Source organism: Silene latifolia, chromosome 7, assembly GCF_048544455.1.
Source record: "Silene latifolia isolate original U9 population chromosome 7, ASM4854445v1, whole genome shotgun sequence".
In the NCBI taxonomy this organism is placed as follows: domain Eukaryota; kingdom Viridiplantae; phylum Streptophyta; class Magnoliopsida; order Caryophyllales; family Caryophyllaceae; genus Silene; species Silene latifolia.
This window is the reverse complement of record NC_133532.1, coordinates 115040051-115059019: the sequence shown is the minus strand read 5'-3', so window position 1 is coordinate 115059019 and position 18969 is coordinate 115040051. Positions and strand designations below refer to the sequence as shown.

At 34.2% G+C, this 18969-nt stretch overlaps 2 protein-coding genes and 1 long non-coding RNA gene across 3 annotated transcripts; 1 reads left to right on the top strand and 2 right to left on the bottom strand.

The window, feature by feature from the left end:
* The first annotated feature begins 3336 nt into the window (after window positions 1-3336).
* Window positions 3337-9459, top strand: LOC141592612 (uncharacterized). The gene is made up of 2 exons (XM_074413353.1): window positions 3337-3866; window positions 9006-9459. Exons 1-2 carry the CDS (start codon window positions 3447-3449, stop codon window positions 9174-9176), a joined length of 591 nt encoding a protein of 196 aa, XP_074269454.1. The 5' UTR covers window positions 3337-3446; the 3' UTR covers window positions 9177-9459.
* Window positions 3385-8345, bottom strand: LOC141592613 (uncharacterized). Its single transcript, XR_012521188.1, has 2 exons — window positions 6490-8345; window positions 3385-5279 (listed from the first exon to the last, which is right to left on the bottom strand). It is a non-coding gene; the product is annotated as an uncharacterized LOC141592613 (long non-coding RNA).
* Window positions 9460-10227: 768 nt separating the features above from the next.
* Window positions 10228-14747, bottom strand: LOC141592611 (protein EFFECTOR OF TRANSCRIPTION 2-like). Its single transcript, XM_074413352.1, has 2 exons — window positions 14090-14747; window positions 10228-11532 (listed from the first exon to the last, which is right to left on the bottom strand). The coding sequence occupies exons 1-2, from the start codon at window positions 14546-14548 to the stop codon at window positions 10663-10665; spliced, it is 1329 nt and encodes a 442-aa protein (XP_074269453.1). The 5' UTR covers window positions 14549-14747; the 3' UTR covers window positions 10228-10662.
* Between the last annotated feature and the right edge of the window lie 4222 nt (window positions 14748-18969).

The following is an 18969-nucleotide window of genomic DNA, read 5'->3' as shown; positions in this document are numbered from 1 at the left end:
AGTTACTATCTAGGTCACCAATTTAACTATTTTTCACTTTCTCATTCCCTATTTCCCAATCATTTTCTATGTTGAACATTACCCTATAAAGAGATAAACGCTCAATAGAGTTTTATAAGTCACGTATTAAATATCTACGTGATATATAAGCTTCTAGGTGATTTATAAAAACTTTAATATAAACTACTGGATGTATATATCTTATTTAATTGATAGTTTTAGGTAGAAACAATTTAGAGCTACTGAGTTAAGTTATAAACATATATCTTATCTTATTTAATTGATAGTTTTAGGTAGAAACAATTTAGAGATATATATTTATTTTAGACTTTTAGTTTTAAGTTTAAAAAACTAGTTTTGTGGCCCGTGAAATTCACGGGATGTTTTGTTTTGAGTGTGATGTTTCTAGTGTTTTTATTAATTGAAATTTTATAAAATATCAAAACATATAGTAAGCTCACCTTATGAATAATTCATCATTGATTGCGTACTAAGATTACGGGCATTTACATGTTAACATAAAGATCAAAATCGATAAATTAAATAAGCCAAAGTAGGTGAATATTGCTATTTTTTCGAAGGTAAAATGATGGAAAAAAAAAAACAAACAAATACCAAAATAAAAATATACATTTGAAAAAAAAAAGAAAAAAAAATTATTAGTCATTCACGTTGATGTCGTCAATCTTGTAGTTAGTCTCCAATATATAGTTATTTAAGCTATCCTAGTATTTTACTTCTTCATATAGTCTTCTTTTCCAACGAATCGACCCTATAATAAAAAAAGTAACTCAATAATTAGTCTGAATTAACCAACAAAATTGTGAAATTTGTTTTATACAATATTATCGTTGTTAAATTAAGTTCCCTCTTAAATAGTGAAAGAAAAAAGGAATGAGAATGAAGTCGTAGAGAATGAGTATTACCTTTGAATAACTCAACACCACAAACCTTGATATCCCCTAAATGAGAACAAAACAAACACAAACGATGAAATTGAAAATGTGATGAACATTTCATAACCCAATGTAACTTACATAAAAAGTAAATAAATTAGTGAATAATTTTAAAACCTTAATGCACTTGGCTTGATGTTAATAGAATAATAGGAAAGTTTAATGATACATTTAGTTCTACTGACGATAGAGATAAGAAAAATTTTGGCTTATAAATTTTGTCTTCCATCAAAAATATATAAAGAATTGAGGATGCGTTTTATGACTTTTGAGCATCCTTTTTTCATTATTATCAAAATTAATATAGGCATAAATATCAATCAAGGTTCACGACTTTTGAGCATCATTTTTCACTATTTTAAAATTTAATATAAACATTAATAAAGAATAAAAAGAAATGAAATGTATAAGTTTTGCTTGATTATTATTATTATTATAATTTATTTTTTTACAAGATCCACTTTACAGGAGAATTATTTAAGATGTTGTCTTATTATGTAATTAAAATATGACATGTAAATGATGATAGTTAGTTTTGCCTGCCTTTTAATTAGATTTATATATTTTATATTTAGATTATTGAGTTATAGATTTGTCTCATTATTATGAAATTTAATATAGACATAAATATGGAGGAAAGGAGAAATGAAATGTAAAAGATTTGCTTTATTCATATTCATATTTTTTTTTTTTTTACAAAATCTACTTTGCATAAGAGTGGTTTAGAAATTATCTTATGAAATTTAAAATATGACATTCAGATGATGGTAGATAGTTTGGCTTACTTTTTAATTATAGATTATAGTTTTATAAATTCAAATATTATTCCATGCATGTTATATTGTCAATATAATTAAATAATCAATAAAAATGAATAATAATTAATGGGATGTGAAAATGTCATGTAAAATGAAATTGAATGTTCTAAGCTACCCTTTTAATTAGATAGTATAAATTTCATGCAATGTTATTGATAATTGAGTATGTCATCTTCCTGAAATTTCAATACAAACACAAAAACAATAACTAAATAACATTCTTACTATTAATAAATTTAAAACATAATAAGGATAAAAAGCGAAAGAATTCATTTAATTATCTGTATGTATACTTTACCTTCCAACTTTTTGAATAAAAATGAAAATTAGGATTGTTATAATAGTTATATAGGAAACTTTTTGTTATTAATTATTGATTAAATTCAACAATTTATTCAATTTATTCGAGGGAAGAGGGACGATTTTGTGAATTAAATGGAAGATAAAAAAAATTATGATAGCTACAAATTATAATGATGGTGATAGAAAACCATAAAACCATCCTATTAAATAAAAGAAATTAATGGTTAAATAAATAAGTAGATTAATAACCAAATTTATGAGAGGAAAATAAAGAGTTTGTATTAATTTATTTTTTGTGTTTGCAATTAATATTTTTTTTAATTTTTTTACTTATAAGCATGTGACAGTTTTAAAGATAACTTTCTAATACATAATCTAGACTTTTATAATATTGTATAAATAAATAATCAAGTAATCAATATAGATGAATTAGTATTTACCAATAAAAAATCGGCATGTGAATTAAAATTAAATGTTTTTAGTAGCCTTTTAACTATATTGTATAGGTACATTTTTTTTTTTTTTTTCAACTTCATTTATTCTTCTTCGTTCTTAATTTCATGTATTCGTTTTTATTTCAAATACATATAATACTACTCCATATGAAATATCTTGAAATTATTAACTTATAATTAATGCGTATTTTTTTATTGTAGTTTTTTTTTAGTTAATTAAGTTTAATGCTAATGGAATATGGATGGATTTGTAAAGGAAATAAGTGAATTAAATTAATGAAATATAATAATAAATTGATAATCCATGTCATATTAGTTTGCCAAGTCACATTGTTATTGCATACGTGGCTTTTTTTTCATCCAATGTGGCATTGTCTACGTGACTTTTTTTAGTTTAGCCTTTTAATAATGTTATGTAGATTAAGATGAAAATCAATTTGGTTTTATTTGAACATTATCAAGTCGATTTTGTCAAGGTCAAACTTAAGATGAGTTAATATCAAGAGCGGATTCTCTGTCCCATTTTGTGTCCCATCTCGTGTCTCACTATACTCTCCTTGTGACACATCATTAGCTTAAAAGAAATTATGAAATTACTATTAATTTAATTATGTGAATGATGATGTATCGCAAAATAAAAGCAATAGAACAGGAGATGTGACACAAAAGTGGGATAGACAATCTCAACTCGCTAATATCTGATCAATGGTTGGTTCAACCGTTCAGGTCTAGTTGAGACAAGCAAGATTGAGTAGAGTCAGTCCAAGTCAAGTTTTTTATATCGGGTCAGCTTTTTACGGTCCTAGCCTAGTCTCTACTCTCCAGTATCCACCCGCAACACCTTTTTCAGTTCACTGCTCTTAATTCGTCACTCGTTAATTAATCTTCTGACTTATTTACCCTTGGTATAAAAAATGGCGATGAAGGCGGCGGCGGTGCTACTACGGCGAACAACCAACCTCCACCACCGCGCACTGTCAACCTGCGCCACCGAAAAACCGTATCACCACCACGACTACAACCCGGATCACGTATATCTCAAACCCACCCCCTTCATCGGCTCCTTTCTAAAAGACGATACCCCTAAAAACCCTAAAGAAGCCTACCGCAAGCTCGCGCTTCTTCGCCGCGATTACGATAAACAGGTTAAGGTTATCCGAAAGGAGTTCATTGAGGAATTGAATTTGAAACAATTGGAGAAGGCTCGAAAAGACGAGGCAAGTAAGGCTGAGCTTCTGAGACTAAGAGAAGAACGCAAGAAACTCAAGGCTGCTGCTGCTGTTGTTCGTGCTGCCGAGCGCAAGGCTTCTGACGAGGAATTCCGCCTTACTCTGGTATTCCTTTTATTTAATCTCTTGTTTCCGTCATTTGTTTACCTTTTGAATTGTGATATTTCTACTGTCGATGTTTAGCTGTATATGAATGGTGATGCGTATTCCTTTGATTTAATCTCTTTTTTCCGTCATTTGTTTACCTATTCAATTCTGATGTCTAGCTGTATATGAATGGTAATGCGTATTCGTTTGATTTAATCTCTTGTTTCCGTCGTTTGTTTACCTATTCAATTCTCAGTTCATGTATTATACAACCGGTTGTATATACAACTTATTCAGTGTTGTGGAGCTTTGTTACAAAGTTGTCGAGCTCTATTAACAAAATTATCGAGTTATGATACAAAGTTGTTGAGCTTAACAGAATAATTATTAAGCTCAATAACTTGGTAAAATAACTCAATAACTTGTAAAATAACTCAACAACTTTGTGTGAGAGCTCAATAACTTTGACACGGTTGTACATAGCTATTATACAACTAGTTGTAGGATAGTATTTGTGTTCAATTCTGATATTTCTACGGTCAATGTCTAGTTGTATATGAATGGTAATGCGTATTCCTCTGATTTAATCTCTTGTTTCCGTCGGTTCTTTACTTATTGAATTGTGATATTTCTACGGTTAATGTCTAGCTGTATATAAATGGTAATGTGTAACTGAATGAGACTGGCTCCCCTTGCCCCGTTGTGTTGTTTGGAGGAGCTCTTGAGGCATTAGGGTAATGTTTCGGTTCTGTTGTTTAGAGGAGGAAAAATGGATCATTCATTTTGGCTTTCTTCCAAAACAGCAGAAATAAAAGGCAAATAGTGTCCCTCTATTTTACTTAATTAGACAATTTGTTATTTTTATTAGGCGAGTAGGGTTTCGGAAAATGGGGTTAGTGGAGTGAAGTAGGGAGAGTGTTAGATGAATGACGAGTATTAGTTTATCCGATAAGCTATTGTTATGAAGTAATGTTGACTACGAGTATTTACGAGGTTGGCATTTTCTAGCTTGAAGATCTTACGGAGTTTCTTTAAATTCAGAGCAGAAATTTGAAATATCTTTTTGTAGGATTAGCATAGTTGTCAACAGTGAGGATTGTCAATTTAATTGAGAAGCTTTCTAGGACACTATATCTCCCATACTATTAGAGTGTACTTTGTCTATAAAAGGAGAGTTTGCGGCATTGGGCCAATGTTTTTGTTGTACTAGTTGTTGAATTGCGCGCGGTTCCCCAATTTGGTGATATTCTTATATAGTGGCGATTTAGGTAATTGGCGTACTTATTTGCCATGTGTGAATTCATTCTAACATGTATTAGCTGATGTTCTAGTATTGTAAATGATGCGGGAATGCTAGTAATTATGTTGCAAAGCACATAATAATTCACTAATTTACAGTGAAGCATTTTTCGTGTTTCACATTGAAATTACCTATCTTCAATCAACCAGTGAGTTAACATTTTGATACATGGTATAACTGCATTACTTTTTACTAATGCCGAGTAAGGCATCTGCAGTTCACCTCATACATAAGTGGTATCAGGTATGAGATTATCTTTACAAAACATATTACACTCATTTTGAGAAAAAAATTGCAATGTGTAAAAACAATGCGAGAGTAAGCTTCACATTCGTGTATTTGAGTCAAAGTTAAATATAACTGAGGTTATAACTGTTCAGTACATGATTAATTAGCATGCTATTGAAAAAAGTGCAAACAAAAGTATGGTGGATGTTTAATGTCGCAAGACACCATCGTTATACGCAAGATATGTTAAATAATTATCTATAACTAACTTTTCACATCATAGTAACATACAATGAAAAAACAAACAGAAGCTTATAAACATGGATTTGAATTGTGGACAATTTTACTTTAAACATACTCAAGGCAGATGTTAAATTGCTCAATATTACCCTCATAAATGCATCCCCTGCATCTGTAACCACCTCTGGCTCGGAGACTATCATAAATAATATTATGCTCACAATGTCATCAGTTTCAAATATCATAACCCTAGAACAGATAATGTGATCTAATGCATAGATGAAGAACCTCGTCTTTTTAAAAGAATAATTTAAAAATGCAGGTCAGTTCACATGTTTACGCACAGTGGCTGTTGAACAGATTTCTATGTCAAAGTCATAGGCTCAAATAAACCCCCTAACCCAGTAACCATTGGCAGAAATATGGAATTCAATCTGATTTACATTCAAAAATTCTGAAACTTCAGAGCACATAATTTAGCATAAATCAGATGCCATTATTGAATCTTACTGAAGTTACCTTAAAAACAAGTCTTTCAATCTTAATAATGCATGTTCAAGCCATTAGACCTTGAATATAACTTCTAGATGTAACAAAAGGGTGAAAGTTTACTGAGTTCCAAACAATTCTGAGCTCTAATTGACTACTGAATAATCGCTCAAGGAATACGAAAAACAGAAAATTAGTTCAATGTTGTTTGTGGCCTCTAACTATTAACTATAGACGACATGCTCCAGCAGATTTTTAGCCAACCTCAAAAAAATTTCATGGTTTGAAATCATCAGACTTGGTGCATATTATAAAGTCCAAACTCAAAAATCAAATACAATTGGAGCCACAGAAAAGAAGTCAGCTTACTTCTGTTGTGAACACAAACCTCAAACAATCTAAACCTCTCGCTGCAAGAAAGGTAAAATAATTACAACCACGGGACATCGGAAAAACATACTCAATTTAGACCTGCGTTTGTGCAGAATAAAGTCTCTTGTTGTGCATCAGTTTAGTCATGAATCTTGATCCTTTGGGGGATTGAGTTCCTTTGCCTTTTATGTAAGGGAAAACATTGTTAATGACCTTAGGAACAACTTTCATGCGCAACTCTCATTTCAGATGTGATTTCTCAACCCATAAGTTATCGGATTAATGCTAGCTGAATTGGCTATCATCCTAAAGCCGTATCGCACACAAATTTCTTCTGAATTATGAGATATGCATCATGCATGGTTTTGAGCTAAGATGCCTATGAGGTAATTTCTGCGGAGTCATTTTTTATCTGCAGAATATTCAGTCTCAGCTGGCTTAATAAAATTAATGAGATTTGCCTTTACTACCTACTGCAATAGCTTAGATTGGTTGCACACCTTTGTTGTTGATGCAAAGGACATATGGACACAAACCTTCAAATAGAGTGGTAAATTCTGAGAGGCTATTGAGTAGACTCATGTGGACATTGCCTTTGTTGTTGTTATTCTTGCATGCTATATTTGTTGACTTGCTGACTTTAACTTGTATTTGTTTTCCATGATCATCTTCGAAGTGTTTATTATTGTGAATTTAGCATAGAGTATTTTTGTTCTTCCTAGTGAATTTAAGTTGTGGGCTATTTCTTCAAAGGCAAGGGTTGTATAGGTTCTCTATGACATTAAAAACAGCAAAAATTGCTGATCTTTTCTCTCAAGAGAATGAACGATTGTAGATTATGATATACCTAACCGTTTAACATTATTAAGTATATGCTTTAGACTTTAGAGTTCGAGTATGTGAGATCTATTTTTCTTCAGGGGCATAGGTTTGTTAATTGGGAGTTTGTAGCATTGTTTGCCACCAATAAAAAGTAACACACATTATTTTAAGTGGGACTAGAGACAAAGTGAACAATGTAGTTTTGTACGTTTTGAGGAAAGTTTGGCTTGATGTTCAATTCGAGCGGTTCCTTTTGATCACAAAGGGATTATTCGAATTCTGTTGGGAAATTATGATCTAGATTCTAGAGTATTGGTACCTTTGAGGATTGCCCTTTTGTTTGAATGTTTATTATAGTGAAAGATCAATTCATTAATAATATAAAATAGGACATTCACAACAGACATAAAAATAGCTGAAATACAAATTTTCAACGATCAAACAAACCGAACTCTTCTTAAAGCAAAGATTACTATTAAGGTATGATGTTTTTCAGCATACTCTCTTCTGTCCGATCGTTTATTCACGTCCTTGTCTGCTAGGGATCTTTGGATCTTAGTTTTAGAAATGATGAATTTTGTCTGATATGGCATTTTGATTTTTGACATACTGTAGTAAACCGGACATCAATGTACCACCATGTAAAGATTCCCCTCCAGCGTACTCATAATAGGATTTCTTGAACCTTCATGTGCAAATATGAAACCCACCAACATATTCGAGTTGATGTTAGTTGATTCCAAATCAATTATGCTATATTGAATACGCGGCAGAGATACAACAGCAAAAACAACATCAAAACCTTATTCCCAAAGTGATTTAGGTCCGCTAAAATGAATCATCCTTCGAAACCCTCAAGTCCTCAACGACCACTTGCATAATTGAAACGAAATCAGAAGAAATTGAAAAATAAATGAAAATGTGAAGTGTGTAGAAAAATAAAGCAACTCAAAAAAAAAATGTTGAGACTTGAGAATGATAAAAGAAGACTAAAGTGACAAGGTTTTAAAAGTCTGAAAAGGAACTCAAGTAAATATAAAAAAAAATTATAATGCAGAAATTGAAAATAGCAAACAAGTGTAAAAAACGGATATATTTATTGAAAACATTATCCATCTAATTCGAAGTACTAAATTGTGACTTCCTTAAGTTTCCGTCCAAAGTTGATGAAAATAACTTACCTTACGAGAATGTTAGGATTACACTCAGACCACAAGATCATGTTTCGAAAAATCTCAAACATCGGCACTATTATAGATTTATAGATAATTTTGAATTGTTTTCTTTTGTTGTATACTTTATGCACAAATGACCGGTCACCTTAGTCTACCTCAAATTATTTTGGGCCTACAGATTTCTTCTTGCTGCTGTCAGTCTGTCACGGGATGCATACGTTAGTTTTGTCTTAGCCTGAGGCTTTAATACTGGCATAGGACACTTTAGTTGGATGAACCATCTTAGCCTTCTGATCTAGGGAAACCATGATACTTCCTTTTACTGTCTTCAAGGAGCTTGTATGGAATCTGCTCGTGACTGTCTGTTATAAAAACCCAATTAAATGCACAAATATATTGGAACTGGGACTGGATTGCTGTGTTGTTTTTTCTTTTCCAAGCATCATTACTTATTTGAGTTATTTTTGTAAATTCTGCTTCCATGGTGGTTGATTATGTCCTGGATCTTATTAAAAAAATCGAATCATGTAGGCGAAAGAAAAGGCGGAGAAGCTCAAATATTGGAGACGGAGGCAAAATGCAATCGAAAAGAAAAAGATAAAAAAAAGAGAGCTTATTTGCCAGCAAAGTGCCCAGTGGATTGCTGAAGAAAAGTTGGAGCCAAAAATACTGGAAGCGGTCATGGATTCTAAAGTTCTTTAAAGTACAAGAACTAATTTTAGTTTGGCAGCTGCTTTAATTTTACACCGTTTTCTTATTGCTTTCGACAGTTTGATACTGCTTAAAATTTTTCTACAAGTTCACAGTATTAGGCAAACTCACTTTTATTAACGTTGCCCCAAATTGTTGTTTGGATCAATGTCAGATGTTACTGACAATGTCTTTGTTCTGGAATGTATCTCCATGAGATTTAGTTGTTACATTGTACAATAAAAATGTTGGATGACGGGTTTGAACTAAAGTCCATATTTTCCTGGAAGCCAAAGCAAGTCTTAATGCCTGTTGGGACACTTGTACAGTCATACTCCCTGGTTTCCCGAGTTTAAAAAGCCGGAGTGTTACGAACATGATTTGATGTTTTGGGCAAGTTTTTCGCACTATCAAAGTTGAAAAATGCTTGTGTCTTCCGAGAGGACCGCCCTCCTTACACCTAAGCTTTTATAATATTCCATTTGGTGGATTGCCTTGAGTGTAAGGAGGATGGTCTTCCTGGAGGACACAAGTATTTCATCAAAGTTTTACCTTGTCTGTTATATGAGGCACGTTTTTTTTATTGGAAATTTGGAAGGTTTAAGCGAAGGTTGGAAGAGGAATCTTAATGGGGCGGAAGGATGCTTAACTTTCCGCGATTCATATTCCTATGCCATAATTTAGGGAACGGAGAGAGGGAGAGACGGAGAATTGGGATGTTAATGATGGGGATATCGAGGTAACAAGGTTAGGTAGATTTGGGTTTAGGGAGGGTGTTTCTATTGGGGTAGAGTAGGGATGTAGGACGAACGAAGAAGGATGACAATAATTCCGGGAGCCATTGAGACGGTGATTGTGACGTGAGTCACGTGACCTATTAATCGTGGAGGGGTCTATGCCTGGATGGTGTAGTCGCTGGGTACTTATACCGACTATAGCTATAGGACTAATTCACTAAATATGTGAATGTGAGAAGAAACTCATGAGCAACCTTATTCCAACCGAGTTCACAGTTGGTTACATAATCGCACACTTAAATAGTGATGAGGCATACACCTGATTAATAGGTGCTCCAATGAATATGTTCCTCTATTGATTCAAATAAGTTAAAAAAAGTACATATCTTTCAGTTCAGTCATTCAAATGACAATGCAATGTAAAAATACAAAGCCGCAACAATAACAACAACAACAACAACATAGTCTCATTCTCGAAATGATCCGAGGTTAACCTGACATGAACTGTCAGATAGAGTTGTCTCTCCGTAAATTAAATTCTCGAACCTCCTTGCGAATTTCTCTTATGTATTGCAGAAATAACTGTAGTTTCCCTGTGGGGTATAAATTATGAATGCTATACTTCCCTGTTAAATGAATGATTCTTGGCATAGAATTGACCACACTTAAAAATCCATGTACTTACTGCATCTTGCACTTCTCAGTATGGCCGCCTTCTTCAGCGCAAAGCCGCAAATAGCTGAAATATGACAGGGATGACTCTATTCAAGCTTAGCATTGAACCATTTGTTTCTCACTGATAACTTAGAATTGTTAGAAACACAAGCATCAACTCGCATTCCTTTATGCTCCTCGCATCTCTTCCTTCCTTTCACAGGCATTCTTGTACAACATTTCCCATCACTTAAATGCACTCCACAGCAATCTACAAGGCCAGGATTTGAGAGAGATACCGTGATTAGAGACTTATGGGTTGAATCCTTAGACACGGTTTGATTAACTCTCATCCCTTTGTGCTCCATGCACCTTTTCCTGCCTGGCAAAGGTGCCCTTTCACAATGTGATCCTTCACGTAGTTTTACACCGCAAATGACGTTGTTTATCACATTAGATGGGGGATTTTCTTGTACTAAACCATTAGTGCCCAAATCCTTTGTCATGGGTTTACAGGTCAATTTCACGCCTTTATGATCAGCACACCTCTTTCGCCCTTCAACTGGTGATTTAATACAAATTTTCCCGTTACTTGAAGTCACGCCACAAATGACAGTTTCATTGAAGCCCTGGACTATAATTTCAGGGTCAGGAACAACTGACCTAGGTCGAGAACGAGAGAACTTAAAAACTCGGTCAAAAAGACCTAATTTCTCGTCATAAATAAGAGTATCATGATTAGGCTTGTTGTCCAATGAAAGCTTCTCTGCTTTGATTGGAATGCCCACCTTTTGATCACTGAGAGTTTGTAGCATCTTCCAGATCTTAGGAATGTGACGGGTTTTGGTTGAGATCATGTCTATTTTGTTTAGAATATCATCTGGACGTCGTGAACCATTTCCAAGTTTGTTCCATGCATAGTCGAATTTTTCAAGAAGCTCAGCTTCTGTCCTTTCAGCTTCACTTTTGCTCTTCATCTGTATCACATTCAAATTAAAATTATTCAGCATGAAAGTATTATCAAAAGCGATATGAACTTGCCATTCGCTTATGTAATCAATTTTGGTTTTGTATAATTAATATGCTGCCTAAATTTCAAGACTTAAATTATATTGGAAGATGGAAGTTAACTGAACTCGTTTGAGTCATATGGGTAAGACTGCGCAGTGCGTACATCCTACCTCTTACTGCCTTGAAGGAGCCGTTAAGGCGTTGGAGTAATGTCGCTGTTGTTTGAGTCATCTCAGACTCAGTGAAGTGAAGTAGACATGATCTTCGCTATCCTTCTTAATGAAACATACACATCTAGTCATTTGTTAAAGAGGTGAGTTTAAATTCTTTCTAGGCTCGGGGTTCCGTCTAAAATTTACATATAAGGAGTGAATAAAACCTAAGGTGAAAGATATGCTACTAATATAATCCTCTTACATGCCGTAAGACCATAAGACCGTCTCATCCGAGTTATTATCTTACTATTTGAGTTTCACTGCAAACCTTTCTTACAAAATCTCTGAGCAAGTACTTTACTAAAATGCAGCTCTTTTTCGGTTTTCCACGAAAGTACAGACACTTGAAAGGCTGAGTATTGCCTCTGAAGATTAGTGCATTAAGTAAAGTAACAAGCTAGAAAGTGCAAGAATGAGGTGGATCATCAACCCTTTTCCAAGAAAAAGAAACAATCTTTGGCATTCACTTTAGATTTGTGGAATCTTATTCTTCCTTAAGCTAATTTCTTCATATCTTTATGACTTTATCAAAGAATTACTTTGCATACTTTATGATGATCTCTACAGAAAAGTACATAGCTCCCACGAGGCCACGATCCGTTCTTAAGAACCCATTTCTAATCCAAAAAAACAATATAACATGATAAATTGATAATTTCTCTAAAAGTTTACTTCAACCAATAAGACTGTAGGTCTGTAGCCTTCTTTTCCAAAACTAAGACCTTAAAACCAGAAATCAACAATCCAGTATTCAGTTTAAACATAGTATAAAATATAACGGTTTTGCAGGGTTACGTGTTCATAGCACACAATGACCGAGATCAGACCATGCTAATCAATTCTATGATCAAGACTAAAAAACTGACATAATTTTATACTCCGTATCATGCTTGTAGCAGAAAAGTTATGTGAGTTTAGTGAACACTTGAGCAATGTATTGCATCATCTTCATTTTTTCATAGATCTCGCTATCTAAAGCCTAAAGGCAAGAAATCCAAATGATCTATCTGAATTACTTAATCCACAAGAGGGTCACAGTGACACTTAATGATCCAACTGTTAAATGAAATAGACTGTACACGTACGTAGCCTTACCCCTGCATAGAGAAGAAGGGGGAGAGCTTCATAATTCGCCAGTCTTAGAAAATCAGCACATCTATGTCAGTCAGGCCCGAAAAGAGGACAACATCATAAACCTGATAGGGTTTTCGGCAATAGAAGACTAGTAGTAGCGTTTTATTGAGATGCATGAGAACTGAATGTGGCCTGGTCAGGAACCGATGCCCTATTAGAACTAGAATGATAGCCTCAGAGAACAGGAATCCCTAACTGAAGAATTTAAAGATCAAGCACCAATCAGAAGGTATTTTGCATTTTTGCCTAGCATACATTTTGAGCTACGGAGTACTTGTTCAAGTCCTTACACGGTTTGAATGTAGGCAGATCGAGTAGCTACTTGATGTAATAGCTTAAATCCTCTCCTTTTCCAATCCCTTTCCTTTCTCATTTACCGTGGCAAGTTTCAGCAGACTACAGTAGCCTGCTACTTTTTATTTTGCGTAAAATGCTGAACCTCTACTTCAGCACAGTACACAATTTGATGCCAAATTCGAGCATTGTATAATTAGTATTCCTTCTATTTCATTCAATCAGTTCAATTGTTCGAACAATGAGGCTTATCGTCAGAAATGGAAGGCGTATATGTCAATTCTGCTGCACCAATATTCCGATCCAATTTCAATCATAAATCCATTCAGATCATTCCTATATCAAATTCTTCCTTTCAAGTTGTATACCAACTTCTATCAAATGTTTTTTCCACTGAATAAAATCTCACTCAAATACACCGTAAATCAATAGACAATTAGCTTAATTCCAACATTTCCGTCTAGACTCGAGACAAATCTTATCGTCCATCAACAAATTTCCACTCCAAGTACAAACAAATCACATGCATTCTTTCTGTCTCGGTCATTTGTTTACCTTTATTCAAATCTCCATCAAAAAATAAAGGTAACAACAACAACCTTACCTCTAACAAACTAATCTCAATCCTCAACTACCCCACCAAACAAATCACATGCACTCTTGCTGTCTCGTCATTTGTTTACCTTTATTCAAATCTCCGTCAAAAATAAAGGTAACAGCAACCTTACCTCTAACAAACTAATCTCAATCCTCAACTAACCCACCAAACAAATACTGGAGCATGCACTCTTTCTGTCTCGGTCATTTATTTACCTTTATTCAAAAAAAAATTAATAAATAAATTATACGAGTAACAAACAATTGAAGTAGTAATACTTACAAGCGCCCAGCGGTAAACAATTGGAAAACCTCTTGAAAAAACTTGATGAAACAAATCGACACCGAAAACGAGATGAGATCCGGTTCGACCATAATGCTGCAACCTAGACCTCACATTATCAGCCTGACCCAAGTAAACCACCACAATCCTCTCCGGATCAAGTTTCTCGATATCCCGACCCGAACCAGTGCTGCACACAGCGGCGGCTATCTCATATAAACCCGGTCCAGCTACTTCAGGTAAATTGGATACTCGGTACCTCTCGGCGCCATCCTTTTGGGCCTGGTAATTCTCCCAGTCGGATGGGCCGATGAGTATTCGCCATTTTGAAAAGGCGGTATCGTGTTTGGTTCTTCGGAATTCTTCGCGTTTAAGTCGGGTTATTACGGTGGTGACGGTGGCGGTGGTGGTTGTTGTTTTGGGTGTTGAGGAGGGGAGATCATGAGGTGGTCTTCCCATATGAGGAGGGCAGGAGGGTCTTAAGATAGAGTTTTGTAAGAAAGTGACCGTTTTTGTTTTGGGCGCTTTTTATAGGGTGAATTTGTGTTTGATTTTGTTCCATATAAAGACACGTGAGATACGGTTTCTTAATAAGTTAATTGAAAAATTAGTTTAAACACGTGCAATATATAGGAATTATTATTTTTAGTAAATTATTATATAAAATTTGTATCCCATTAATTGTTTATATTTTCTCATTATTGTATTTTGCTTTGGAAAAAAAAAATTGAAAATGAAAAAGTGAAAATTATTCAAAAGAATTTAGAAATGTGTTGAAATGTAATTTAATGAAAATATATTTTACACCACAAAGCAAACAATTTAACTTTATTTATTTTTTCAACTTTTTGTCACGTAACTAATAATATTGGCTTACACTTTTGTTTTATACGGAGGAGTATGGTTCAGGTCATTCTCTAATAATAGCATCATTAAAAGATTTACCAATTTATAATTTTATATCTCATTTATTCTATTTTAATTAAAGATTTATTCTATAATTTCGAGTTTAGTGAAAATCATATAATTTCAGGAAAAGATTAATTTTAATGAAAAGAAAATTATGTAATGAAATAAATTATAATTATTAGTTTTCTTATTTAGTGAATGAACTTAATTATCATTAGTTTCCTTATTTAAGAAAATGAATCTGGAAAGAAATATTTTAAGATCACCTATTCTTTGAGAGTTTTAGTGTATAAAACAGATTATCGTTTTTGTCTTTATTATGCCTTATGTGTTTTTTGTAACTCTTTGTATTATTAATTGTATTTTAAAATGACTCTTTTGTCTCCATTAAGATCACCTATTCAAGTCGAAAGAACAAATTCGTAGGGAGGTCTTTATTAGATGGGAGGCGCCACCGGTTGATTGGGTTATGTTGAATGTTGATGGCACTTCTAACGGTAATTCGGGCTTAGCGGTAGCGGGAGGTATTTTCCGTAACTCGGCGGGTCAAATCATTGAGACTTTTGCTGAAAATTTGGGTATTCCGATGGTCACAAGAGCTGAACTTATGGCTTTGAGACGGGGGTTAATGATTGCAATTAAACGCAAGACTCCACGCCTCATAATCCCGATCGACTCGATGTTTGTTGCGAATTTAATGGAGACGATTCAGCCATATCCTTCGGCTCATTCTCACTTGATGCAAATTTGCAAGGTGCTTATTGATGATACGAATTACAGGTACGGATTCATCACGTTTATCGGGAGGCTAATTCATGTGCCGATTGGATGGCCAATTTTGGAATGCAGCAATCTCTGAAACTATGCCGAGTGGATCATACTAATTTACCAAGGCAGTTGTTTCGATTAATCCAGCAAGACATGGGCAAAGTTGCTTGGCCTCGTTTTGTTCCTTTATTTCCCTTTTAGTTTAGTTTGTTTCTCGTTTAGTTTTTAGCTTGGAATTTTTTCCACTTTTCTTTACCCAAAAAAAACGAATGGTGTTCAACTAGGATTGGAATACCAAAACCTAAGACTAGACCAAGTCCACCTATCATTCGAGTCCAAATTCTCTCTAGTACATGGAAAGAACTCGATGGTCTAGTACTAAGCGAAGATGATGATACGTGGATTACCCCAAAATCAAGAGTTGTGATTTGCCCCCAAATAAAATTTGTCTTCTTTCCCAGGATTCTTCATCAAACAAAGGTCAATTACTCTTTCCCCTCTTTCCCATGCTACTCCTCCACCAGTTGTCGCCTTGCCATAATGTTGCCGGAAATGAAGTTGTACTAATAGGGTGGCATGGTGTGGTAATAAAAAAAGGGCGACGGTGACAACGACTTCGGTTGATGTGCTACCACTTTGAGCTAGTGCTGACGGTGAACATTTGATCCGGTGAGGGATGACGGACCGGTAAGGGGTGACGATCCGGTGGTTTGTCGTGGCTATCGGCGGGGTGGTTGTAATGGTGACATCGTGTAGTAATGCTATTTTCTCTTCAATCACTATTGATTTAATGAAGAAGATAGAATTATCTCTTAACATTTTATAGTTGTAGAAGTTGAATGTTACTTTCACTCATTTGTTACCATTGATGAAGACTTATGAGTTGTGATTATAAATTTGTTGGAGGAAAAAATGGGAGAGAGGAGAAAGGAATTGGCTTTCTTTTGATAAAGATGAAGAAGCAATCAGAAAATAGAGGCAATTTTTAAAAAAGAAACTATCGTAGCCTTTGATTTGGCCCCAAGCCACATGTCATCATCCTAGCATAGAAGTGGACCCTCAGGTTCTTTTAATAACTGGAGAGGATCCATGTCCCTATCATTTCATCACCATTTTCAATCTCTCGGACTCCCATCTCAGTTCCCTCCTGGGGCAGATCTAGGTAGGAGGCTACCTGGGCTTCAGCCCAAACCATTTTTAAGAATAAAAATAAGTTACATGTTTAAATATTCATTGTTTCTGTTATAGCTCAGTTGATTAAAGTAATTGCATGATGGATTTCTCTCTGTTGTCAGTGGTGGGTGTTCAATTCCCATACCTAACATTTTTTTTTTGTTTCTCTCAGAATTAAAGTATATTTAGTACCCTTAATTGTTCGGCATTTGATCATAAATAAATCTTAATATTGAGTAATATTTATGGTATATTGTTAATATGAGAAGTAAAACGGAACACATAATACTCTGATCATTGTTAAAATTACTTTAAACAAATTTGAGACACCGGGCTATTTGAGAAAACAAAATTATTGTATCTCAAAAAGGAGATAATAGGACGTCTTTGTTTATGTTATGATGGTTGTTAAACTCATGTTGAAAATAAATTTGTAAACAAGCATACATTTTGTTTAATCATATATTTTAACACAAATTTATATTGTCTCTGTCTTAAGCTTAAGACGGGTCAAATAGAATACCATTTACAAAATAAAATGCTTAGATATTAGCAAAAGACTTATCTTATTTATGCAAATTGTATGATATTTGACCCGTTTTAATCTTAAGACGGATATATCCGTCTAAAGAGAGACTTATTGATATTTTTATAAGATAATGATTTACAGAATATTGTAATTCTCCAAAAAAAAAAAAAAAAGGTTTTGCCAACATTCACAGCTATGTCGCTACGCTATGTGCAACTCCAATTATACGAATTGCCGGTTTCACATGTCTAACCATCTCCGACGTCAACCTAGCCCAACCTACTTCTGAATCCTAGATCCGCCCCTAGTTCCCTCACCCTATATCATTACCCCCACTACACTCACAACTCTACACTACACCACTACCACGGGTACCGAAATATCACTGCAATTGACCCCTTCCCTTCGGCCCACCTACCACCCCAAAGCGCCCCTGATCCACTAGCCCCACCACTCAGGCCGGTGCCTTTCCCTTGCTCCCTTCTTCCTCTTCACCCATAGCAGCACAATCAACGCCACATTTTGACTCCAACTTCCATCATTGACCACCTCGATCGTTCCCTCTCTGAAACTTTTACCCCATTCTCAATCTACGCAAAAAATCCTCATATTTGAGTAAACCCCTCCAATTACTAAAACATTACTGAATAAGTTGGAAGCAATATTAATATTTTAAGAATTAGTGAAAGTATGGCGAGGAAAAAGGCATGCATTCTGGGGAAAAAAAAAAAAGAATGCATGTTAAATTTTAGTTACTTCATTAACAATATATCAACGCTTCCGCACAACAGAATATTATTAACAGATCAATGCGGCCCACAAATATTATCATACAACTGGTTGTATAAGAGGTATGTACAACCGCGTTAAAGTTATCGAGCTCTCACACAAAAGTTGTTGAGTTATTTTCCAAGTTATTGAGCTATTTTACGAAGTTATTGAGCTTAATAATTATTCTGTTAGGCTCAACAACTTTGTATCATAACTCGATAATTTTGTTAATAGAGCTCGACAACTTTGTAACAAAGCTCGACAACACTGAATAAGTTGTATATACAACAGGTTGTATAATACATTAACTGCAATGCGGCCACTCATTGTATTCAGGATAAGTGTCAAATTTCCGCATACACTTTTCACGTGGTAAAATCCAACAACATCATAACCTATTCTTAACGAAATTTTGATAAAAATACAATATTTGGTGATTATTAAATTTTGGATTATCATACTACATTACTTACACTTTTTCATCTTAAATCTCAACATTCTCAAGTACATAAACAATTTATCAAAATTTCCTACATTAAATTGAAAAAATACATAATTTTTTATTAGTACAAATGGACTAGTAGTCTAGTATTCAACTAACCCATGGACTCGAATTATGACAGATGACAATCAGATCTCTTTTTGGGGGATTCCATAATGTCAATCAATGATCATTTAATATCCCATCGTTAACTACATTTGATATTTTGCTAATTCTTCATTAAATTCC

Coding starts and splice junctions, on each gene's coding strand:
- LOC141592612 (XM_074413353.1), top strand. CDS start 3,447: ATGGCGATGAAGGCGGCGGCGGTGCTACTACGGCGAACAACCAACCTC. Junction 3,867..9,005: donor AGGAATTCCGCCTTACTCTG/GTATTCCTTTTA, acceptor CGAATCATGTAG/GCGAAAGAAAAGGCGGAGAA.
- LOC141592611 (XM_074413352.1), bottom strand. CDS start 14,548: ATGGGAAGACCACCTCATGATCTCCCCTCCTCAACACCCAAAACAACA. Junction 11,533..14,089: donor TTGTTTACCGCTGGGCGCTT/GTAAGTATTACT, acceptor AATGTGATACAG/ATGAAGAGCAAAAGTGAAGC.